General features: G+C 48.3%; 1 protein-coding gene across 1 annotated transcript in view; it reads left to right on the plus strand.

The window, feature by feature from the left end:
* LOC103186017 (N-acetyl-beta-glucosaminyl-glycoprotein 4-beta-N-acetylgalactosaminyltransferase 1) overlaps positions 1–25,433 on the plus strand; it is a 68,082-nt gene that overhangs the window by 11,715 nt on the left and 30,934 nt on the right. Inside the window, 1 exon segment of the mRNA XM_007904810.2 lies at positions 8,795–8,910. Coding sequence (XP_007903001.2) covers positions 8,795–8,910 — 116 coding nt within the window.

Genomic DNA, 25,433 nt, shown 5'->3' on the forward strand with positions numbered 1-25,433 from the left:
GATTTCCCCCCAAATATCTACTGTTACCTGTTAGTGTAGAAAATGCGGGTGGGGGAGAGAATAATCTGCAATTTAGTTTAATCCTGAGCCTGTTAGTCTTTACATTTGTGCTCTTCAGGCCTGTCCTCTCAGCTGTCCCTGTGCGCTGCACATTAAAACCACAGGAGCTTTGAACCGCGTGATATTGTGAATAAATCACAGACTTGAGAAGTGGTGTTTGGATGTTTGCGAGGGAGGTACAGGTGGGAGGGGTCAGTCATCTTGGCTTGAATGCATTTATGAATGCATTGCAATCCGGCCCAAAGCTGCAGAGGTAAACGGGTGAGGGGAGAAGACTTCTGTGGCAATCAAGATTCAAGCCGCGGTTCTCAATTGATATGTTAGTGTGGTTCCGAAGCTGTTAATCGCTTCCCCCGAGACTGTGGCAGCCCGGCTCAGGCAGAAAGGAGACACGCTCCCTTCTGCCTCAGAAGGTTGTGGGTTCGAACCTTGTGTGAGGACGTTAAGCTGTGGAAGCTGAAAATGTCATCTGTTTCAAGCACAAATGAGATAGATTTCGGCTAGAGAATAACATCTCGAGACACGGTATATAGTTTGGGGACACGACATTGTCAAGCGACTGCCAGGATGGTGGACGGCGAACTAGATGAGCCTTGGTCTTCTGTCGACCAGCAAATTCATATGTTCTTAAGCTCATCGTCCATCCCGGCTTGGTGGGTTGGTGGTGGGGGAGCGGTGGGAGACCGTGGGGATTGCTGCTTTGTTTTGGAAGTGTCATCCTTCAGATGAGACTTAAATGGAGGTGCTGCTGGATCTATAAGATCTGTATTCCGCCTACAAAATCCGCTCTATAGTCTATCCTGTGAAGCGCCTTGAGACGTCTCAATGACGTGATTAGGCGCTGCATTAAATCCAAGGATTATTAATTATCATTATCTCTCCATGAAGATTCTTCCTCACAACTCTGAGATGCTACCCTGGGTGAATTGCACTGTATAAATGCGGGCGGGCCTTCAACCACTCTGCCCCCACCTTCTGGAACTCCATCCCGCAGTCCCTCCACCTCGCCCCCTCCCTTGGCTCCTTCGAGACTCATTTCAAAACCCTCGTCTTCAACCGTTCCTTCGATCACCCTCCTTCCCCCCACAGATCAACTCGGTGACAAACCCTTTCACGAATAGCTGCACACTCACTTCCAATCTTGTCTTTTAAAAAAAACGTAATTAGACACTACGAGTGAAGGACTTCGGATTCATTCTGTATAACACCTTACACATCGGGAGGACATCAACCACATTCACGACTAAAGAAAGAAGGAGTGTAAGAACTGGGTTAGGAACCACACGACCTTTGGCACCTCGCTCCACCATTTCCCTTTATCATGACTGATCTGCAACTTAATACCATCTCACCGGCCTTTCACTGTATTACTTGGTACCTCGCTGCCCACTAAATATTCATCGACCATCCTCTTAAATATTTCAGTTGAATTGTAGATGCGTTAAGGCAGCAGGACAAGAGTGGGCAGGTTCTGGAGGAGAATAATTAATCCTCCCCCACTCGCTTGCGAATTTCCACTCGTATTCTCTCGACCCAGACCACACTTGCATTGCAATTTACATTTGTGCTGAATCTTTCTCATCAGGAGGGCGATAATTAATAATCTGTTTTGCATTTGATATAGTACCCTATCACGTCATCTGGATGTCTCAAAGTGCTTCACAAGATATACTGTAAAGCGGTGTGACTATATTTTTTTCATGGGTGAACAAGGCAGCTAATTGCACACAGCAGTGTCCCACAAACAGCCATGGAGTAAGTTACCCAATTTTATTTGGGGGGATTATCGGCCAGGACACTGGGAGAGAGGAACTCCTTTCGCTTTTCGAATAGCGCCGCGGGATCCTTTAACGTCCACCTGAACCAGCGGATGGGATCTTGGTTTAGCATCTCATCCAAAGAACGGCATCTCCGACAATGCCACCCCCACCCCCAGTACTGCATTGGAGCGTCATCTTAGACTATGCTTGAAGCACTTAAACACTGCTCGATGGGCGCCCAAGCTGGGGCTAGGAGCTATGCACGAGGGGGGGAGTGAAGTAGCCAAAAGTGCCTTTCTAATGCAAGGGGTTACGTGTGTTCTTACATTGTGTAGATCACTCTTGCTGTATACACACACGCGCGCACACATGCATGTGTAATCGCTCCTGCCTTATGCACCCATGCACTCATCCTCATTCCGACTGTATAGGCACAAACTCACGGTGGTGAGAATCATTATACAAAGTGAAGAGCAGTCGGGATGCCACAGCCAAACTGTAAACCTCCCGGGTGCTGTGGCTCTCTCAGTGAACTCGGGACGTGACTAACTATTGCTTTATTATCCTCTCCCCAACTCCCCCATTCGGCTTTCCCTTCTGAATTTAACGCTCTGTGACAGCAGTCGCAGTTACAACACTCCCTCTCTCTGTGTGCACATTGAGCCGCCTGTCAGATGCAGTGATCCTCTTTTTATTAACATTTCCCCACTTGGGGGTGGGGGGGGAGAGGGTGGGGGTTGGTCAGTCTCCACTGTCTGCCATGCGCAGGGTAGTATAGCATGAGTGTGGACCAGATGAGGATACGAGGCTCCTGTGCTGTTAAGCAGGGCTATGGGCAGATGGTTGCTAATGCCGTGTGTCTTGGTTTGGTGCCAGGCGGCTCATGCAACACGAGATGGGGGCCGAATCAATCAGCACTCTGCACACCCACTTGCCTCCTTCGCCGTGGAACCTGCTCTGCGCTTTGCGGCTGGCTCTGTCGCTGTATGAAGGGGTTGTATCCCCTTCGTGATGGTGTAAGAGCGCTCACCAAAATCATGGAGTCTCATAGATTAGTGGTTAGCGTTTTTCTTACCTCCAGAAAGCGATCCGTCAATCGACTAACAACTGGGTTCCTACTTACTGCTAGGTAAACAGAGGCCTGTGTGTGCAGTAAGGAAACTTGCCTAAGGATCCGAGTTCAACACCCGGGAATTGAACTCGGATCCTCTCGCTTGCGAGGCGAGTGCTTTAACCACTACACTATAGGAATCCGCAAATGGATGTTTACCAGTGTGACAAAGGCAGCCCCTTTATTATCCTCTCCCCAACTCACCCCCCACCCACCCCCCTCGGCTTTCCCTTCTGAATCTCTGCGTTCCTCTTGGATGGTGGCACTGGTGTCAGTGAGCTTTGAACGCTGTAGCTGATAATTGGGAGGTTGAGTACATGACACAGGAGCTCTGTCCCAGCCACCCAGCGGGAATTTTCCACAGAAATTTAAATCGGGCTGTTATATCGGAGAAGTTAATTAGACTGAACTCTACTCGAGGGAGCAGTATGCCGTTATCGGCCCCGATGGTGATGATGCCTCATTGAGGCCAGTGAATTGTTTGAAAGGCCCCAGTGTAGGAACACAGAGAAATAAATAGAGTATGCTAGTTATTGCCACAAGCGCTATCTGCGGTAGAGTCCGGGGAAATCTGTGCCCATTTGGCTGATTGTACCAGTGCCAGGGTTTATTGTATGTTAATAATCCTGGCATTTGTTATTCCGTTCATTCACGTCCCAAAGGGTATCTAAAAGCACTTTGCATGATTCACGTAAAGTGCAGGGACTTTGTATTTGTGGGTGAACACAGCACGCACTTTGATACAGCAACGTCACCACAAACAGTTATGAAGGTTTAATGAACGATTGGGGGGGAGCTAGATGGAGGGTGGGGGGATTGCGATTCATACAGATAAATTATTTATGATATATTATTAGGTGTGTGCACAATACAATGCAGAACAAATTTACACTTATATAAAAATAATAAGAAGAATTCTGCATTTGATATAGCACCTTATTATGTCGTTGAAACATCTCAAAGCGCTTCACAGTGGATTTACTGTGTATAGTGCCTTTCATGTTGGGAGGACATCCCAAGGCGGTTAACTTTAATGGCTTAGCACCCGAGCTGGGGGGAGATACAGTGTATATTTAGGGCAGACAGTACGATAATAATAATAATAATCCTGCAAGATAACATGTCTCGTGCGTGCATGTCAGCTCATTGACTCCTAACGTCTCCCAGTTGCCTGGCACACGGTCGGGAAATGGATGCACTCATTACGAGACCTAATGGCCCACAGTATAAGGGCTGCTTAACGCCAACAGCTAGACGTTTGGATTCTCCATCTCACTCGCATTTCAATTACTGAGATCATTTATTACCCGGGCAAAGCTGTCTGGAAGGACAGCTTGCGGCTCAGTCAGGGACGAGATGGCCCAGTGTCTGTGGCTGAAAAACACAGTCAGCGACAGGCACCTGCTCAAGGGCTGACTAGACGCTACTCGAAGCAGAATATCCTGTATTGTGGAATCCCGTAGCATAGCGGTTAGTGCACTCGCCTCGCAAACAAGAGCACCTCGGTTAGATTCCTAGTCGAGGCGAAACCTTAGGCAAGTTTCCTTACTCCACACACAACTCTGTCTACCTAGCAGTAAGTTGGAACCTGGTTGTTAGTTGATTGGCAGATCGCTTTACCGGGGTAGTAATCCCTCCAAAAAAATAACAATAATGATTTGGTCACTGGATCCACGACTGTTTGTGGGACGCTGCCGTATAAAATTGTCTGCCGCGTTTCGGCCACAAAATACACAGTCATTTCACTTTTACAGGATATTCTGTGAAGAGCTTTGAGACGTCTCGAAGACGTGATCAGGTGCTACAACAAATGCAAGGATTATATATTATTTATATGAGATCAACCTTCGACATCTCTGTAGCTGAATTGCAGCCAAAGAAAGGATACCGGCTTTTTNATTTAAGTAAAGAGAAATAGGTTTGCTGAACTGGACGATCAGGACATGTGGGCAATGCTCCTTTAAGAGAATCTAAGCACAGTGGTATTTTTATTTAAAGCCGTTTAAAGAGATACCTGCTATTGCGTCACTGTCAGCAGGCGAGAGACCTTCCTCGGGGAAAGCTGATATTGTTTTATTGGGTGGTATATTTTGTTCATCTACGCTGGTCCTTTCACTCGCTCGCCTCTCAAGTTGCATGGTCGAATTGCGAACCCTCCCCTTATTGACTGACTCCGGGCACTGGGTGGTAAGAGAAGCTGGCGAGGCTATCAATGCCACAGGTTCGTTGTCAGGCTTTCCTATTGTTGCGCCAGTTCCAGTTACAGCATTGACCTGACATAACCCCAGTGTTTTCTGAAGACATTTGTCATCCAACACTCATCTCCAAGCCCTCCCCACAACACCCCCGCCACGTACGGCCATTCTCTCAGGTTATTATAATAATAATAATAATTCTTGCATTTGATACAGCTACTTGCCATTAAGACTTCCCAAAGCGCTTCACAGAATATACTGTAATATGAACTGACTGCGTATTTTCTGGGCGAAACGTGAACCTGAGATATGTGACATGCCCACACTACCGACTGTAAAACACTTATTCGTTGGATATCGCACAAAGGCACATTTGAGGGAATCGACTTTGCTGGAATATTCCCTAAAGCAGCATGTATTCAGATCTGAATTGCCCCTGTCTGGAACGAGGGCAGTACAGGATGGAGTGCCGTTCTGGTACCTGCCCACTAGGGGTCAGCACTGTAGTTTGCACCCACTCTCTCTGTGAGAGACATCTAGAGGTAGGAGGTAGTCTAAGGAAACAACACACATTCCCAACTCACATTCCCAAGCCTTGGCTCTTGTCAACCTGCGCCTTATACTTTCTGAAATTAGGTCGACAGGATGTGTCCCTCCAGGGAGGGGGAGAGAGAGAGAGGGCGCATTCTATTTTAACAATCTCTCTCTGGGATTCCCATGTGTAGGTGGGATGCATGGAATACTCAGTTGGGTTTGGATACTCTTAAGCATGGGGCTGGGATTCCACGTGCGTCAGACACCTGGCTGAGCAAAACAAAAGGGTAGGATGCTTGCATTTACAAATGCTTGCCACGTCCATCTGAGCAGGACACGTGGAGGATTTGGGTTTAACGTCTCATCTGAAGGACAGTCCCTTTCATGTAAGGCAACATCTCGAAGCACTTTATAGTGATGGAGTGGGAAACCGAGGAAGTTAGAAGTAAGATAATATTCCTTACACTTAATTACAGCGTCTAGCAGTCTTAAAATGCTTATTAAAAAAAATCCTATAATTAACCCAGGATTATTATTGTTGTGGCACACCTGGTCCATACCAGTTATTAAATTGAATTGGATATAATAATAATAATCCTTGCATTCCTCATCATGTGTCGTCTAAACATCTCGAAGCGCTTCACATAATGTGCTTTGAAGAGTAGTGACTTTGTATTTTGTAGACAAACACAGCAATCCAGCTTGCGCATCCATGCAAACAGCCCTGAAGTTGATGATTAATTTTATCTGTGGGATTGTTGGCCTGAAAGCCGGGGAAGGGAGACTCCCTTCTCTTTCCCAACTATCCGCAGGATCTTTAACGTCCATCTGAGCAGCGCATGTGGAGGATTTAGGTTTAACATCTCTTCTGAAGAACAGTGCCTCTATCCCAGCGGTACATTAAATTACATTTGGGGGCTTGAACCCACAAACTTCCAACTCGGAAGCAAAATCGCTCTGGGCCGATGATGGATCTGGGAGTGACGAACTTTGGGGGATTGAGACCTAAATTCACCACTAAGCTTGAACGGAGTTAAAATGCCAGCTCCTCAATAAGCTCCAATGTATTGTGGCAGGTGTAATGCAGTGTTGAGCAGAGCAATTGTAAAAGGGGAAAAGACTGCATTTAATTTGCCAATATTTTATCTTTTACAATGGGCTGGTGTTGGTTTTATGGTGCACTTAGGAAAATAACCTTGGATTTTACAGCCAATTTATTTTTACTGGGTGTGGGTGGGTGGGTGGGTGGGAAATGGATTTCATTTCATTTATTAGACAGACTGTTGTTCTGCTCTGCACAGCCGGATACGAACATAGGAATTGCTAGACAGTAAAAAAGACCAACGTCCATCTTCTACCAAGGTTCACCTTCTACCATCCTGGTGGTCATGATCTACAATAATAGAGATGTTGATCACAAATATTAGTCTACAACGCAATGGAAAGCTTTGGGAACCTAGTTGCCTGGTTCTTCCAAGCACAACACACTTAATATATGTCATGTCTCATATCACTGATATACCATATAGCGAAGTATTATTTTCCAAAAGAAATCTGTCTAATCGGTATTTGAATGAATCGACACTTTCTGCTTCCCACTGTCTCCCTAGAGAGCTTGTTCCATAGATTTACCACTCACTCACTGAAATAGTGTTTCCATAGGGAGCGGGCGGCTGTAAAGCGTTTTCTGCTTGTCGTCATCAGGGGAAGTGGAGAGTGTTCGATTCCCGGGCAGTGCTGATGAGACGCAACTAAAAGCAGAATATCTTTATCATAGGAATCCCGTAGCGTAGTGGTTAGTGCTCTCGCAGCGCAAGCAAGAGGACCCGGTTAGATTCCCGGGAGCGGTAAAACCTTAGGCAAATTTTCTTACTCCACTCGCCTCTGTTTTTCTAGCAGTGAGTAGGAACCTGAGTCAATTGGTGGATCACTTTCCGGGGGTAATAATCCCTCAAAAAGAAATTGGTCACTGAATCCACAAGTGTTTGTGGGACCCTGCTATGAGCAATTGGTTGCCACGTTTCGCCCAAAAAATATTCACTTGATTCAATTTACAGTATAACCTGTGAAGCGCTGTGTGACATCTCAATGACGTGATAAGGCGCTGTATCAAACGCGAGGATTCTTCTTGTTACAACAAAAAAGTAGGGGAAATAATTAACGGATCTCGCTGTCACCGTGTGCCATGATTCCCACAACCGAGACGCAAATTGAAACCATTTTCAGTGAAGGAGCTGTTTCTAGTGACGGGCAGGGTGCCAGATTACCAGTGTCTTGACAGGATTAATTAATCACCCGGGAGCAAGCGCTTTTTGTATTGGACATAGATTTTACATCAAGAGAGATAACAAGCTTTTTTAGAAAAAGAAACTGTGACTGGGTTTAGACCTGGTTTAAGAAAAGGAAACTGATGACTTCTAATGGCTCGAGAGGAAATAACAACAACTTATGTGGCGCTCCTCACGTAGGGTACGTCCCAGAGCGCTTGACAGTGGCGGAGCACAACTCCTAGCCGGGGGGACGGGGGAGGTCACCGTAGGCATGGTCGTAGAGGAAGGTCTTCAGGCGCAATCTGAAGTTAGGAAAGGAAGGGACGTGGAGGAGAGACAGAGGGAGAATGTTTCAGATAAATAACCAAGAGGTTTCTCAAGGTTAGGGGTTGAAACCTCAACTGAGGATTTTGAGCTCAAAGGCCTGGCTGACAGTCCGACATAGAGCTGGGGGGGATGGGGGAGAGTGCTCTGCCGTCAGAGAATAAATTGCCGAGATGCAAAACTGAGGCCTGGAATTCTCAGCTCGGTTTGGAGACTCTTGCCAACCTGTGCTACGGAGATGGATTTCCATGTGTAGGTTGGGAGGCCTGGAATTCTCAGCATGGATTTACGCATGTCAATCCGGGTGACAAACCCCCCCACCCCTGCACGCCCCCCCTCCCAAAAATTGCTGAACACAAATCGTCTGTCTCGTTCGTCTACAAAATCCTTAGTCACTACACTTGACACCGATTCCCTGTGAAGCGCTTGGAGATGTTATTGCTGCGTTGGTTTAACTGAAGGAGTCGGACGTTATTTTCCTCCTGATCCGGTTGTCCCTGCGGAAACTTTTAACGATTCCCGATTTTCCTTTCCTTGCAGATGCGGAGAAGCCGAGCGATGCCACTGATCCCGGCCGGAGCGGGGGCTCATTCCGAGGGGGGTCGCACCCGAGGGTGCCACGTGACCCCAATGACAGCCAGGAGGACGAGCAGATGGTAAAGTGACCGGTTCGATCAGCTCCCATCACATCCTCTCTCTCTCTCTCTCTCTCTCTCTCTCGCTCCGTCTCTGCGCTGAAATCCCAAACCCAGCGCTGCACAGGATAATTCCTCCTGCCTGTCCGCACCCGTACAGGACATGAGGAACGGACTGGCGGGTAATGGCGGAAACTCCCCAGAGATGGCGAGGGTTTAACGTAGGTTCTGCCACACACATGTCGGTTTCAGGTCAGGCTGTTCTTTGCTCAGCCTGACGCCTCTGGTTGCAGAAGGTTGCAGCTTCGTTCAGGCTGATTGTCTGGACTGATTGTACTCGGCTGATCCGGACTTAAGTGTCCTTCCCCACCTCCAACCCCTGACTTCTTAATGCTAGAGAGGAAATGGATAAAGTAAGAGGTTTCGGAAGGTTGTGGGTTGAAAGCCCAACTCGGGGCTTTGAGCTCAAAGCCCAGGCTGACGCTCTGGACTGGGGCGAGGAGTGGGGGTGAGAGTGGCGAGGGGTTAGGGTGGAGAGACGTCCTCTTTTATTAAAGAAACAAATGCACGCTCTCCACTGCTGTAAGTTTCTGGTGTAAGCAGAGAGTATCGCTCTGTGCTGTGCCTGCCTCAGCCCATCTCTCACTGTGACAACACTTTAGCGCGAGTCGTTATGCAACTGCCACGTGGGATCAGATGTATTGAGAGAATGTTTGTCACAAGTGGTGGAAGATGTATATTTAGCAGCGAAGCACGGCCGGTGTAACAAAGAGAGAGATGTGCTGTGCGTCGATCCATTGGATTGGTGGCTGCAGGTGTGCTCTCATCACCCTTAACAGCTTACACAACGTCTTTCACATGGGCCGAAAATCCCAAAGCTCTAACACAGGTATAGTGTATCGTGTGATAGACCCACTGGCCTGCTCCACAGTCCCCGCCCTTCCTGCTCCACCCTCGGGGGTCGGGCCTTCAGTCATCCTGCCCCCACCCTCTGGTACTCCATCCTGGAGCCCCTTCACCTCGCCCCCTCTCTTGCCTCTGCCAAGGCCCGTCTCTTTTGCTTTCAACAGTGCCTTCAGTCATCTTCCCTCCTCCATCCCCCTTTGCTCTCCACCCCTCTCTGATCCTAACCCTCCGCTCGGGTGCAAACCCCTTATTGTCCAGCACTTTCGACCACAAAATATACAATTAATTAACTTTGAGGTATATTCTGTGAAGTGCTTTGAGACATCTAGATGACATGATAAGGTGCTACATCAAATGCAAGGATTATTAGTATTACTATCCTCTCAACATGAATGACGCTGTACAAATGCCATTTGTGTTGTTGATATATAGGTAGGGTTGACCTCAGTGGATAGCACGGTCTCTCTGGGTTCAATAGGTAAGGGGTTTAAGCCCCCCCCCGCGCGTGCACATACACGCACAGACACACACACGTTGGTTTGATATAGCGCCTTATCACGTCTTCGAGACGTCTCAAAGCACTACATAGAATATACTGTAAAGTGAATTGACTGTGGGTTTTGTGGGGGTGGCAATGGGTTTCCGCGTGTGTCAGACCAAAAAAACTAGTTCAGTTGTCAGAGTGGATCTGGTGATGGTGATAGTGATGTGGGGGGTGAGTGGAGAGTGAAGGAGGAAGGAAACTTCTTTTAATTTGGGAATGAATTCACCCCACTGTCTCTCCCTCTCCCTCCCCTTCCACTCCCCCTTCCCTCCCTCCCCCCTTCTCTCCCTTTCTCCTTCCTCCCCTTCTTTTTCCCTCTCCCTGCTCCCCCCTCTCCCCATCTCTCTCCCCCTGTCCCCCCCGCCCCTCTCTTTCTCCCTCCCTCTCTTTCTCCACCTCTCAACCCCTCCCTCATCCCCTCCCTCCCTCTCTCTCTCTCTCTCTCCCTCTCCCCACACTCTCCCTTACCTCTATAATACACTGTAGTGCAGTTCTGTTGTCGTGTTGCGTTCCTGGCTGTATTAGCAGCCCAGTGGCCCGGAGTTGACATGTAATCAATCTAGCGTGTAGGCTGCATCGTGCGGGCACTCACAGCCAATATCAATGATGTGCTTCACAGCTCCACTCACTCCATCTGCGCACAGCGTTGCAGGGGAGGGCAGAACGATCATCATCGCACAAACATTTCATACACCTTCTTAGTCAATATCACCAAGTAATTACTCGTTTCACGGGTAATTACCGTCAAGTGTAGTGACTGTTTTTTAGTAGTAGGTAGATATAGCAAGGTCCCATGAGCAGAATGACCAATTAATGTGGAGATTGTCGTCCAGGACACCGGGAGAGAGAAATTCCCTTCTCTTTTCCAATAGAGTCGCAGGATCTTTAACATCCACCCGGACAGACCTTTGTTTAACATCTCATCCTAAGGACAGTGCTTCTAAAAATGTAGTGCTCTTTCCTCCCCCCTCCCTCCTCCTCCCCCCCACACACACCACCCTCCACCAGCCAAGAACTGAATTGGGCTGTCGGCCAAGACCGTGAGCTCAAATCTGGTATCCACGACCTTTTGAATCGAGAGACGAGAGAGAGAAGGAGCCAGGCTGATGTATTCCACTGCAGTGTTCAGTTGTTGAGGGGTTTGTTCAGACTTAATAATAATACTAACAATAATAATAAATCCTTGCATTTGATACAGCCCTTTCCGCTACAGGACTTCCACGCTTCGCTGTAAAAAGTGGAGTGACTGTGTGTTTGTAGGCCACTTGGCTTTGCGCCGTGTTGCTTTGCAATAGCGATGCACCGTAATTGAAACAGACCAGTACAATGACAGGCTGCCACTAGCAATAAGCGAAGGGCAAGCTGAACCGTGCAGTTAAAATGCACAGAAGCCTGCACAGAGTTGCTGCATTGAACGAGCGGAGTGTTCATAAACTGGCACTTTGCCAGCCAACCATAAGCTGATGCGCAGTGTTAAATCATTGGTTTGGGTGCGATTTTGTAGCACAATCTCGATGGCTGATAAGTTAACGTCGTGAGTGATTTCCCTATTGCTTGGCTAATCATGTGCTAATTGAGCTGCCCCTTCATTACCAGCAGTGACGTCCTTATTGTCTTTCCCCGTTGCCTTGGGAATGATACCAAACCAGGTCCCCGTTGCTAAGCAAATCAGGTCCCACCTCGAAGCCCTTCAGTTTGAGGAACTGATAATGTCACAGTAATTCATGGCCTGTCGCTGAGCTAGTGACCATTATGTACCAGCATAGCTGGGGACCGGAAAAAAGTGTGCATTTGCAAACAGCTCTGTGTAGTAATAATAATAACACTTGTATTTGATGTACGATAACTTGCATTTATATAGTGCCCTTCATACAGGATATCATCATTTTGTCTAGGTCAAAGCACTTCACAAGATTTTATGAAGGCTAGTGACTTTGTGTTTTTTTAGCACAGTTAAAGCGGCGCAAAATTCCAGCAATTTCTTCAATTCAGCCTTAATTTGGAAGCCATTTCTACTTCCTACCACCCCACCCCGTCCCATATACACACACACACACACACACACACACAGACACCCATGTGGGCAACCATTGCGATTCTTAAATGAGAAAGTGGGTTCCAACTGATCCAAATTAAAACTGAATTTGAAGAATAAAATCAAAGACAAACTCTAAGGCTGTGTAGAATTCGGCCCTTCATCACTATTTCACCCACAAATGTACGGTCAATTCACTTTACAGTCTATTCTGTGAAGCGCTTTGAGACGTCGAGAAGACGTGAAAAGCGCTATATCAAATGCAAGGATTATTATTATTATATTTCCAAGGGTGAACCTGCCCCTTTAACACAGGTTTCCCTGGTAGGAAAGAGGGAACATATACGCTCGGAAATTTTAGGCAAAGATTTTTCTCTCTTCCCCCCACCCCCTTCCACCCTCACTAACACCCGTTCAAAATGTTCTGAATCCTTTCAGTTTAACACCATAAGGAAGGACAGATGGTATTGGCTTTCCATTGCACAAGATAGAGGCTTAATTGCGAGCTGCAATTACACCACGCTGCTCGCTCAGACTGGGGCAGTGCCATGCCATTAGCACATGAGCAAGGCCGTGCCAATTGCTATCTGTGCAGAAAAACACTGCTCGATCCAAACTCCTTCACGGGGAATAGTGTGTCAGCCTGGCTCAGCCGGCAGCTCTCTCACTGCTGAGTCAGAAGGCTGTGGGTTCAAGTCACATATCAGGACTTTGAGCTCATATAGTCCAGGCTGATGCCCCAGTTAGGGGGTATCAGGGTTAGGGTTAGGGTTAGGGTTGATGCCCCAGTGCATTGCTGGGGAGGCGGAGGGGGGAGCGTTGCATTATCAGAAACACTGTTCTTCGGGTGAAATGTTAAACCAAACACCTGTCTGAGCCTGTTCGGGTGGACGTTAAAACAGCCCATAAAATACACAGTCAATGCACGTTACAATATAGCCACTATGAAGCGTTTTGAGCTGTCTCAACGATGTGCGCTATATTAAATGCAAGGATTATTATTATGACGATGATGATAATGAACACTGGCCATACATGGTCAGGAGTGGGTCTGCACTGCTCCTTCAGGCTGACACGGGCACTGGTAGTGTTTACGACAGATGTGTAAGGGCATCTCTGGAATAAGCGTCTCCATCGTATCACCAGAGTGGCACTGGATCTGTTCCAACCGGAGAGGATTAATGTCAATGTCATTCAAACAATTAGCACAAGGATAATTCTAATCCTTTGGTGTACTCAGCCTGTGGCCTGCCCTCTGCAGTCCTGCAGTTCACTGTTACCTAGATGGACTGGATGTTCGAGACACGATTCAATCCAGATCAGATTGCAAACTCACAATTACTGCAGCGCCAGTGTCAGACTGTTAATTACTTAGGCACACTTCCTTACTCCACAGGCCCCCGTTTACCGAGCAGTAAGTGGGAACGCGGTTGTTAGTCGATTGGCTGATTGCTTTCTGGGGGTAATAATCCCTCCCCAAAAAATAATAATAATAATTTGGTCACTCAATCCGCGACTGTCTGTGGGGCACTGCTGTGCGCAATCGGCTGCCGCGTTTCGCCCACAAAATATACAGTCAATTCACTTTACAGTATATTCTGTGACATGATAATGCACTATATCAAATTTATATTATTATTATTATTACTACAGTGACTGTGTCAAGACTGTAGCGATCTTGAAGGAGCCATTCAATCCCACTCCTGACTCCGGTGATACTTTCCATTGAAATATCCCAAAGAATCTAAATGGGGGAATCCCTTCTGATTACAGTATCTAAATGGGGGAGTTCCTGAGCCATCATCACGTTGCACTGACTGGATTTCAGCCTCAATTCGATTTGTGAATGTCACAAACGTCTTTTGTTGATGTCTGACTGTCTTTCCTGCTCGCCCCTCGTGTCCTCCATTCCATAATCAGTGGCCGCGCTTTCAGCCATTATGCTCCAAAACTCTGGAACTCTCTCCCTCAATTCCTCTACCTTGCTCCCTCCTTCCCCGTCTTCAGCTCGCATTCCTGGAAACCTTCCTCTTCGACCGTGCCTACAGTCACCTCCCTCCGGCTTGGAGTCGTGCTCCGCCACTGTCAAGGACTCTGAGACTCTACCCTGCGTGAGGGGCGCTATTTCAACCCAAGTTATCGTTCCAATGGCTTGTTTCCTCCGAGTTGACGACAGGCGGGAGTTGAGCATGGAGGCATCAGCTCCGGCCTCTCTCGATCTGTCGGCGTCGGTTCCATGAACACACGCGACAATAGCAAAACACGGGCCCTCAGGTGAAACCTCTCTGCCATGCGTGTAGCGCTCGCTCTCTGTGCCTAGAGACCCAGCCCAACACTCCAAAATCTTTTATTTATTTATTACATCGACCGCAGAACGACCCGTGCGTGTTTCCGTCATCCTACAAAACGACGCTGAGCGAGGAGGGGGAACGTTAGGCAGTAAAAGAGAAGGGATTGTTTTTCTCGAGGTCTCCTCGATGACAATGTCGCGCACTTATTTCATCATTACTTAGCGCTGATATAAGCTTCCGTGAATGAAATTATTTTTTATTTTTATTATAGTTCTGGAAGCAAAATGTTGGGGTTACTGGATGAGAAAATCACAAAGCGCTTGCTGGTGGCTCTCGCTCCTTGCATTTATTCCCCCCGCCCGCCCACCCCTTTCCTCACCCCTCAAAATCGTGTGTCGTCCCTCCCCATAACCCGCGAAAAAAAAAGGCCAATCCCTCTCTCTCCCTCTTCCCCCACTTCGTCTCACATCAATTCAATTTTTTCAGCTGCCGCGTTTCACACATACAATACGCAGTCGATCCGCTTGACAGTGTATTCTGTGAAGCGCTTGGAGACGTCTCAATGACATGGTAAGGCGCTATATCAAACACAAGGCTTGTTAATAATATTTTCATCTGGGCGAGTGTTGGAAAGCGCTGGCTCCACGGAGTCTGGTTGTGGGAGCGTTTTCCCCGAGGGCTTCCCAATGATGGGAAAGTAGAAGATCAGGAAGAGACTGTGCAGGTAATCGATTCCAATCAACATAGCTCACGACCCCACGACCCGTGTACCACAGTTTCTCCTTTAATCCTACTTCCGCGCCACGTGCCTTAATACTTATTCTCTCTTTTCACGGCTGTTTGCGGGCCGTGGCTGTGTGTAAATTGGCTGCCGTGCTCGCCCTTCAAATACACGGATGCTCTACTCTACAGCCTCGAGACGTCTCGATGACATGATAAAACCCTGCGTGAAACGCAAGGAGGTTATCATACGTATCTTTACGGCTCTTGCTCTCTCACGTGTCTCAACCCGTTCAGTGCTAGTCTCTGGCTCTCTGTGATGGTCTCTGTTCCAGTTTCATATCATTCTTTTGGGGAGAAGAGGTTCTTCCTTGTTTGTTCCAAATCCGCTATTTGCCCTGGTTTTAAGATTGCCTCTCACCCATAACCGACTGATCCAACGTGGGGTTAAAGGGTAGCTCGCGGCTTTACTGTATCTGCTCGTAATAATTGAGGAAAGCCTCTGTTGGGTGACTGATGCACCAACTTCTCTGGACATAAAGTACACTGAGCTGTAATTATCTGCTTATTACTCAAGTAGGAAGTCTTATTTGATAAAAAAGAGGAAGCAAACAAATAAATTAGTACATCCTCAAGACCTTCCTCTTCAACCGTGCTTTCGATGTCCTCCCGACGTGAAAGACGCCATACAAATATAATTTTATTGTTGTTGGACGAGCAGCAGAGTGAGAAATTAACTCGCTGGCCATGCTCCTAATATCCCATCTCGCTCAGGCCACTGTTTAATGTAAAATAGACCACAGCTGATGGCTGAGCTAACTGCTGCTTGTCCCATACTTAGCACGCCTGTACTTTGCTTGTTAATCGCCCGGCACTGATGCCAACTATGTGGAAATGACTAATGATGAACAGAAGGTCTTTATTCCCCCAAGGATGTCCTAATCTATTTGTTTGCTTTCTCTTTTTTATCAAATAAGACTTGCCACTTGAGTAATAAGCAGATAATTACAGCTCGGTGTACTCTATTACATTAAATGTCAGCCTGGGCCCGGTTGATAACACGCACTCTTGCCTCTGGGGCGAAAAGTGCGAGTTCAAGCCTCATATAGGGATTTCAGATCACCCTCCAGGTTGACACAGCAATGCAACGTTGGAGCCTGGGGGAGGGAGGGTCCTGTCCTTTGGATAATAATCTTGCATTTGATACAGCGCCCTATCACATTGTTGAGACATCTCAAAGCGCTTCATAGGATATACTGGACAGTGAATTGACTGTATATTTTGTGGGCGAAACGTGGCAGCCAATTGCGATCAGCAGCGTCCCACAAACAGTTGTGGATTCAGTGACCAAATTATTATTATTATTTTTGCAGGGATTATTACCCCCGGAAAAGCGACCGCTGATCGACTAACAACCAGGTTTTGATTCACTGCTGGGTAAACATAGGCGTGTGGAGTAAGGAAACTTGCCCAAGGCTTTTCCCTGCTATGTTAAACCGAGGTCCCATCATTGCCCGCTCAGGACGACATTTAAGACCCCGCGGCACAATCCGGAAAGAGAAGGGAGTTTCTGGGCGCCCAAACAAAGTTCGATCTGAAAGTTTTTTAGAGACAGCCCAGGAAACATGATCACAGGGAACTGGGAGAGTGTGGAATGTGGACATACAGCTATTCCATAGGGAGGACATATTAATGCTGAAATGGCAACTCTTCCCCATTCCCTTGGCTACCTGCAGTTTCCAGCTGAATCCTAATCTTAGCTTTGTAGTGCAGAAGGAGTATTGAGCTGCCTGCTTTCGTTGGTGGTTGGTTGGCTGGCTCGACGAGCGAGAGTGCTGTGTGTGAACATCAATCACGTCTCTCTCTCTCTCTCTCTCTCTAGCTCCGTGTTCTCTGTGGACCTTCTGCCAAACTCAGATCTCAATGGATGCAGTGAGCTTTGCAGCACCAGTGGAATAATAATTCTTGCATTTTTTTTCTTACAGCGCCTTATTACTTCGTTGAGACGTCTCAAAGCACTTCACGGGATTTACTGTAAATTTAATTGTCTGTGTATTTTGTGGGTGGAACGCGCAGCCAGTTGCGCACAGCAGCATCCCACGAACAGCCATGGAGCGAGTGACCATTATTTATTGTTTTGAAGGGATTATTATAACAACAACAATAACTTGGATTTATATAGCGCCTCCACGCTGGACGGCGTCACAGAGAGCACTTCGAAAAACGCTTTTCTTACGCCCAGAAAGTGATCCGCCAATTAACTAACAACCTGGTTCCTACTTGCTGCTGGGTAAACAGAGGCGTGGGGATTAAGGAAACTTGCCTAAGGTTTCACTGCACCTGAGAATCGAACCAGGGTCCTCTCGCTTCAAGTCGAGCGCACTAACCCACTACACTACAGGACTCCGATATAGGACATTGAGAGAGTGAAATTCCCTTCTCTTTTGAATTGTGCCACTTTTATCTTTAACGTCCACCTGAACAGGTAGATGGGACCTAGTTTAACATCTCATCCAAAGGATGGCACTTCCTAAGTCCCCCCAGGACTGCATTGGATTGCACTGTTTCTGGGACACTGCTGTGTGCAATTGCCTGCTGTATTTTCGCCCACAAAATAGACAATCAATCCACTTTACAGTAAATTCTGTGAAGCGCTTTGAGACATCTCAACGACGTGATAAGGCACTTTGTCCGAATGCAAGGATTATTATCATCATGTTATGCTCTGTGTGCGGAAATCTCAGGACAATTTTGCTGCAAAAAAAAATACGCATTGAAATCTGAGTAGTTTTAGTCTGCTCTCCGGGATATGTCAGAGATTTCCTCTGTCTCTCTCTCTCTCTCGCTCACTCTCGCTGTGTCTGTCTGTCTCTCTCGCTTCGGGAAGAAAAGACAATGTAAATTGGGAATAATGAGCTAGAAAATCTCCCCCTCCTCCAGTCTCCCCCAGAGGAAGGGAAAGCTCACCGGAAAATTAAGGAGCAATAGCAGCATGTCACATCGCTGAGAGGTGGAAGAAGTTAATTTGTTATCCATCCCTCCCTCCCTCATTACTTGTTTACTAATAAGGCATGTGTTTTAATTACAGAAATGGATTTGATTCTCTTTTAAACCTTTGCCTCGAGCATTTCTTGTTAATCCAACACGCCCCACTGCTGGGCACAGTCCATTGCAGACTTTACAATGTCTTTATTTAACACTGGCCTGTAACGATAACTAATAATAATGATAATTATAACATAATTCTCCACAGCTCCCTCTCCTCCACTCTCGATTCCCTTGCTCCCCTCTCTTCCCGAACTGTCTCCTATTCACCAACCATCTCCGCTCCCTTAAAGCACAGCGTGCCGCTGAACGCACTTGGCTTAAATCAAACTTAACGGTCCAACGGCAGATTTGGTTGGACCTTATCAAATCTTACTTTTTCCCCCTCGCCTCCGCTAAATCATCGGTCCACTCCAAGACAGTCTTGGAGGCCAAGGACAATCTCAGGCTCCTCTTCTCCATCATCAACCGGCTTCTCCGCCCATCCTCTCATGCCTCGTCCATCCTCACCTCAAAAGCCAACTGCAAGGCCATCTCGGACTTCCTTGAATCCAAAGTTGAGGGGATCTGCTCAGCTGCCTCTACCCTTCCCTCTTCTATCCCCTCACCCCAGCCCTTACCCATCCCTCCCTCCCCCGCAACATCGTCCGGCTCTGTCTCACACCGCAGGCCACCAAAATCCTTACACGTGTATTCATAATAGCCAAGCTTGACTATGAAAACTCCTTGCTTGTTGCTTGCAGGCCTTCCCAACTCATCCTTCCATAGGCTGCAGATCATCCAGAACTCTGCAGCCCATGCCCTCTCCCGCACCAGGCTCCGTGACCTTATCACCCCCATCCTCACCCAACTCCACTAGCTTCCGATCACAAAGAGGATACAGTTCAAGATCCTGGTTATAAACTTCAAAGCCCTCCATGGCCTTGCTCCCCCCTATCTCTGCAACCTCCTAACCCCCTACCATCCTGCCCCCTCCCTCCGCTCAGCGGGCTCCGACCTGCCACATCCCTCCGCTCAGCGGGCTCCGACCTGCTTCACATCCCCTGCCTTGCCTGCCTTAACATTGGCGGGCCGGCCTTCTGCCACTCTGCCACCACCCTCTGGAACCCCAACCCACAGTCCCTCCGCCTCGTCCCCTCCCTTACCTTCAAGACCCATCTCAAGACCCTCCTCTTCAACTGTGCTTTTGATCGCCCTGCTTCCCTCCCGTGCCTTCCACCCTCCCCAACCATAGGGGGAGAGGCTGGTGTGTTTGTGTGGGGAGAGTGTGTGTGTGTAGGGAGGTGGGGGAGAGGGATGTCTGTGTGGGTGGGAGGTGTGTTTGTGTGTGGGGAGGGAGTGTTTGTATGCGTTTGTGTGTGGGGAGGGTGTGTGGCGTGTGGGGGGTGGGAGGGAGAGGGCTGTTGTTCAGAGGTGCGGGAGAGTTGGAAGTATGAGTTAAGTGAACCGTGATGTGGGGCAGTGAGTACACGGGAAGTGCTGATTACCACAGGGGTGTATTGTCTGGTGCTGGCATGGTGTGAGTGCCATTTATAGACAGCCTCATTAGCACACACAGCAGGCTGCCCACCCATCAACCTTGCAATGACCTGAGTTGCCAAAGCAGACGAATGGAATAGCGCTGTGAATCCTCCCCGGCCTCTCGCCTTGCAACGTTCGTGGGTTCAGCCTCCAAGTTACTCCTCCCCCTTTCCATATGCCTAACTCACCAACAACAAGTTGCACTTATATAGCGCCCTCCACACAGGGTAGCGTCTCAAAGCGCTTAACAGTGGAGGAGCCCGACTCTGAGCCGGGGGAGAGGGGAGGTGGCCGTAAGCACGGTTGAAGAGGTTTTCAGGCGAAACTTAAAAGGGGAGGAGAGGGGGGCAAGGCGGAGGGATTGAGGGAGAGCGTTCTAGAGTTTCGGAGGATAGTGGCTGCAATCGCGAGCTCCGATGGTGGGGCGGAGGGTGCGAGGATCGAGCAGGAGGCCGGTGCCAGTGGAGTGGAGGCACCGGGTGGTGGACTGGGGAGTCAAGAGTTTGGAGAGGTAGGAAGATGCCAACGAGTGAAGGGTGAAGAATGACAACAACTTCCATTTATACGGTGCCCAGAACAGTGGAGGAATCTGACCACGAGCCAGGGGGAGAGGGGGGGAGGGGGGAGGTGACCGTAACCACGATCAAAAAAGGAAGGCCTTTAGGTGGGATTTGAAAGTGGGGAGGAAGGGGGCAGGCGGAGGGATTGAGGGAGTGAGTTCCAGAGTTTTGTGGCACAGCGGCTGAAAGGCACGGCTGCGGATGATGGAGCAGAGGTGGGGGGCAAGGGACGAAGAGGAGGTCAGAGCCGTCTGAGCGGAGGCAGTTGGTGGTGAAGTTGGAGGGTAAGCAAGTCAGATAGGAAGGGAGGTGCGAGGGCACGAAGGGATTTGAAAACAATATCTTGGAGGGAAGAATTATCAGGAGTTCACTGTATACTGTGTCCTGTGGCGGAGTCCTGTAGCTCAGTGGTTAGCGCGCTCGCCTCGCAAGTGAGAGGACCTGGGTTCGATTCCCAGGCTGGGCAAAACCTTAGGCAAGTTTCCTCACTCCAGCACCTTGGGACATCCTTCCGACGTGAAAGGCACTCTACAAATGTAATTGTGTTGTTGTTGTTACTTTACCGAGCAGTACGTAGAAACACAGTTGTTAGTCGATTAGCAGATCACTTTGCAGGAGTAATAATCCCTCCTAAAAGAAAATGGGGTCACTCGATCCTCAATTGTTTGTGGGCAATTTATTTTACAATATATTCAGTGAAACGCTTTGAGACATCTCAACCACATGATAAGCTGCTACATCAAATGCACGGATTGTTATTATTATTATTATTAAACAGTGTCCTGGCCTCAACCACCTTTCTTGGCAACCCTGGTCCAGTCGTTAATTACCCTCTGGGTAGAGAAAAACTTCCTGGTGTCTGTTCTGAAATTGCCCCCTTTGAAACTCTTTACCCGTGTCCTCTTGTTCTGCTGCCTCGGGTGCGTCTGAGCTTACTTCCTCAATCCCGTTTAAAATTTTACCCACTGCTATGAAGTGCCCTCGAGACGTCTCCATTGAGAGATGGTTCTGGATTAATAAAAGGTAGAAACACGGCGCAGTCAGTTTTTCCTTTTGTTTCCCCCCCGCCCTCCCCCACCCCCCCTTATAATTTCCGCTCTCCCCACCCCCCCTTATAATTTTATCTTGTGCCTTCTTCGCCCACATAACACACAGTCACTGCACTTTGCAGTGCACGTAAACTCTTGATAACTCTTGCTGTTTACTGATGGGTAGAAACAGACGGAGGCGTGTGGAGTAAAGAATCGTGCCGAAGGTTTCGCCCCGCCCGGGAATCGAACCCAGGAGCTCTAACCACTACGCTTCGGGACTCCAGTTTGATGGAGGGGAGGGGAGTGCGGTGGGGGAGGGCTGCGGTGAGGTATGAGAGAACGAGATTTGCGCTGTCTCAGTTCAGTATTGTGGTGTGATGCCAGGTGACAGAGTTCATTACCATACTGTAAATTGGAACATAGTTCTGGAGATGGGATCTCTAATGAGAAAACGCTGGGATGACTTTAGACAATATATCAAGGAAAGTTGTTTGGGCACTCACAGGCCACTGGGAAGAGTAAACACCGGGAAGTCAGCACGCAGAGCTGATGGCCTTGAGATACTCAGGGACACGTTGGTAGATTTGAGACAGGTTTAATAAATAAGCACCCGTCGCCAGGCCAAATGACACTTCGCTGCAACAAGTGTTTATCGACTTGCGGAGAGAGATAGTCAAAGGTGGGGCGAAGGACGGTGCATTTACCGTGAGATTTCAGGAAACGGGGACACAAACTGAGGAGTTCTTTTGCTGGGATCGGATCGGTATTCCCAACAAAATGTCCGAGGATCATCACTCTGAGCTCAGTCTAGGCTGGCACTCCAAAATTGGGGGGAGCACTGAATTCTCAGAGGCACCGACCTTCGGGTAAGATGTTGAAACCGAGGTCCCATCTGTTCCTGTTCAGGTGGATGGTAAAGATCCCGCACAGACCTGGGTTTAACATCTCACATCCCTCCTCCCTCTGTTCTCTCTCCCGGTGTCCTGGCCAACGAATACCCCAACCAAAATTGGTCACTCGCTCCATGGATATTTGTGGGACCTTGCCATGTGCAAAATTGCCCGCTGCATTCACCTCCAGAATAAACAGTCACTACACCTTGCCGGCCATTACTGAAAAGTGACTCCGAGGTGACGTACCGGGCCGCGGGATGTCGGAATCGAGTCGATCCTCTGCAGCGGCTTCGCTGGTCCCGATCCTGAGCCAGGAGGATCCTCTGTATCGCCAATGCTGCACTCCTTCCCTTGCCTGCCATTCCTCCCCAAACCTCCGCCCTCCTCCCTCTGCCCTCCCGGCAATTGACTGCTTAGTGTCAAGAGCAGCCAATCCCAATAGTTGCATCTCCTCACACACACACAGTCCCGCACCGCCACCCTCCCCGCTAGATTTCCTAAAGTCCCGTCTCCGTGGTTACCCGGAAGCGTGGGCTGCCAGCGCCAGGAGAGTCTGTTAAGACAGCTTTGATACTGCGCTAATGACTACTCACTTCAGCATTGTACTACCCACCAATTATGTCATTAAGTACAATTCACAGACTGTTATGAAATTTAGAGAATGTTTTGAGATTTATTTTCCCGGCGGTTTAACTCCTCACGCAACCTTTTTGAAACTTCTTGTGGCGCTGACGGTGGGGTACAAGCAAAAACCTAGATTTTTGCCTCCTGTTTTAGTAACAATAATGATAATAATATTTGCATTTGATACCTTATCACATCGTTGAGACGTCTCAAAGCGCTGCACAGGATATACTGTAAAGCGAATTGACTGTGTATTTTGTGGGTGAATCATGGCAGCCAATTCGGCACAGTGACGTCCCCACAAACAGTCGTGGATTGAGTGACCAATTTTTTTTGGGGGGGGAGTGGTGTGGGGTGATTATTACCGCCCATCGACTAACATCTGGGTTCCTACTTAATGTTAGGTAAACGGGGACGTGTGGAGTAAGGTAACTTGCCTAAGGTTTCGCCCGTCCCGGGAATCGAACCTCTCGCTTGTGAGGTGAGCGCTAACGTGGAGTCCTGTAGCTCAGTGGTTAGAGCACTCGCTTTGCAAGCGAGTGACCTGAGTTCAATTCCAGGCAGAGGGCAAAACCTTGGGCAAGTTTCCTTACTCCACACAGAGCCTAATAATAATCCCTCCAAAAACAATAATAAAAATTGGTCATTTTCAATCTACGACTGTTTGTGGGACATTGCTGTGCGCAATTGGCTGCCGCGTTCGCCCACAAATATACAGTCAATTCACTTTACAGTATATTCTGTGAAGTGCTTTGGGACGTCCTCCCGACGTGAAAAGCGCTATATCAAATGCAAGGATTATTATTATTGTTATTAACCACTATGCTACGGGAGTCCATGGAGTTCTTTGTACGACGGGATTGATTTAGAGCTCCAGCCGGGCTGAGCGTCAGTGTGTTTACAATATCGGATTTGAGCGCCTGGGGACGAGGTGGGAAGAACAACGAGTTTATCAGCTTTATTGCTGAATTGTCGGCTTGTGTGAACTGAGGACTATTGATGTTCGAATGATCTGAATCTCAAGAGAGGGTGTTTCTGCTCAGTGAGAAAGATTTCCCACATGAGTCTTCTCTCTCTCTCTTCCTCTCCCTTTCCCTCTCTATCTCCCTTTTCTCTGCTTTTCTCTATCACCCCTTTCCCTCTCTCTATGCTCCGTTTTCCTTTCTCTCTCCTCCCTCTTTCCCATTCTCTGTCTATCTTCCATCTTTCCCACTCTTTAGGGCCCTACCTTTCTCTCTCTCTCCCCACCGCCCTCTCCCCTCTATCTCTCCTCTCTCTTTCCCTCTCTGTCTCTCTCCCCTCAACCTCCCCTCTCTCTTTTCTCTCTCTCTCCTCAATCTCTCTTTCCCTCTCTCCAATTAACCTCTTTTGCTCTCCTCTGCTGTCTCTCCATTGGGGCTGAGCTTGACGTAACGTTCCAGAAACTCTCCCCCCAACTCCCCTCCCCCCTGTGCCGTACCCTTCACCCGGCATTGCAGGTGGATGGCAAAGTGTGCGTAATGATGGCGGAGCCACGTGCTGGAAGACGGCGCTGCTAGGCGGGAGCATTGAACAGGTTGTCTGTCTGCCGCTGACAGATAACTTCACTTTCACTCGCTTAATATGTGTCAGGCGAAGCTCCCAATCAGCTACAGATCCATTCACTCAGCAATGAGCTGCCACTTTATTTTGCACAGTAAAGGGTAGCGAGCGAGAGAGAGAGAGAGAGAGAGAGAGCGCCCGGGAATGCAAGTCACTTTACTAGCCTTCAGTCTTTTTATAGTGAAGCCTTAAGCACTCGAGATAATGACTGTGAGTTATTATTAACCAAATCGCATTAAGTGCCTCTCCGCTCAGTCCACCTCCATGAGTATTGACGTTAGCAATTCCCTGCAATACGCCAGTTAAATCCATTGATTTTCGGTTAAAATACGGCACTTTGACTGTATCTGTCAGTGGGTGGTGATGGGGGGGATGTCTACAAAAAAACATTATTCCACCCGTGATGCTGTTTGCTGTGTTAATCTCCGTGATTCCCATGCAGTAATCCTCGTCTCACTGACGATAAGGTGGGCGTCAGCCTGGCTCAGTCGGCAGCACTCCAGCCTCTCAGTCAGAAGGTCGTGGCTCCTGGTGTCCATGTTGTGAGTTCGAGCTCATGTAAGCCTAGGCTGCTGTTCCAGTGCAGCACCGGGGGTTCATGTGGTGAGCCTTGGCAATGAGTTTCAGTAAAGCTCGACTGTAGAGGGTGTCATGGCCGAGCCTGACCTCTTCCCACCCGGCTGCTACACAAACACACACATATACATACAGACACACACACATACTCACAGACACACACACACACACACACAGACATACATACAAACACACACAGACATACGCACACACACAC

Source organism: Callorhinchus milii, unplaced genomic scaffold (assembly GCF_018977255.1).
Source record: "Callorhinchus milii isolate IMCB2004 unplaced genomic scaffold, IMCB_Cmil_1.0 Scaffold17, whole genome shotgun sequence".
Taxonomy (NCBI): domain Eukaryota; kingdom Metazoa; phylum Chordata; class Chondrichthyes; order Chimaeriformes; family Callorhinchidae; genus Callorhinchus; species Callorhinchus milii.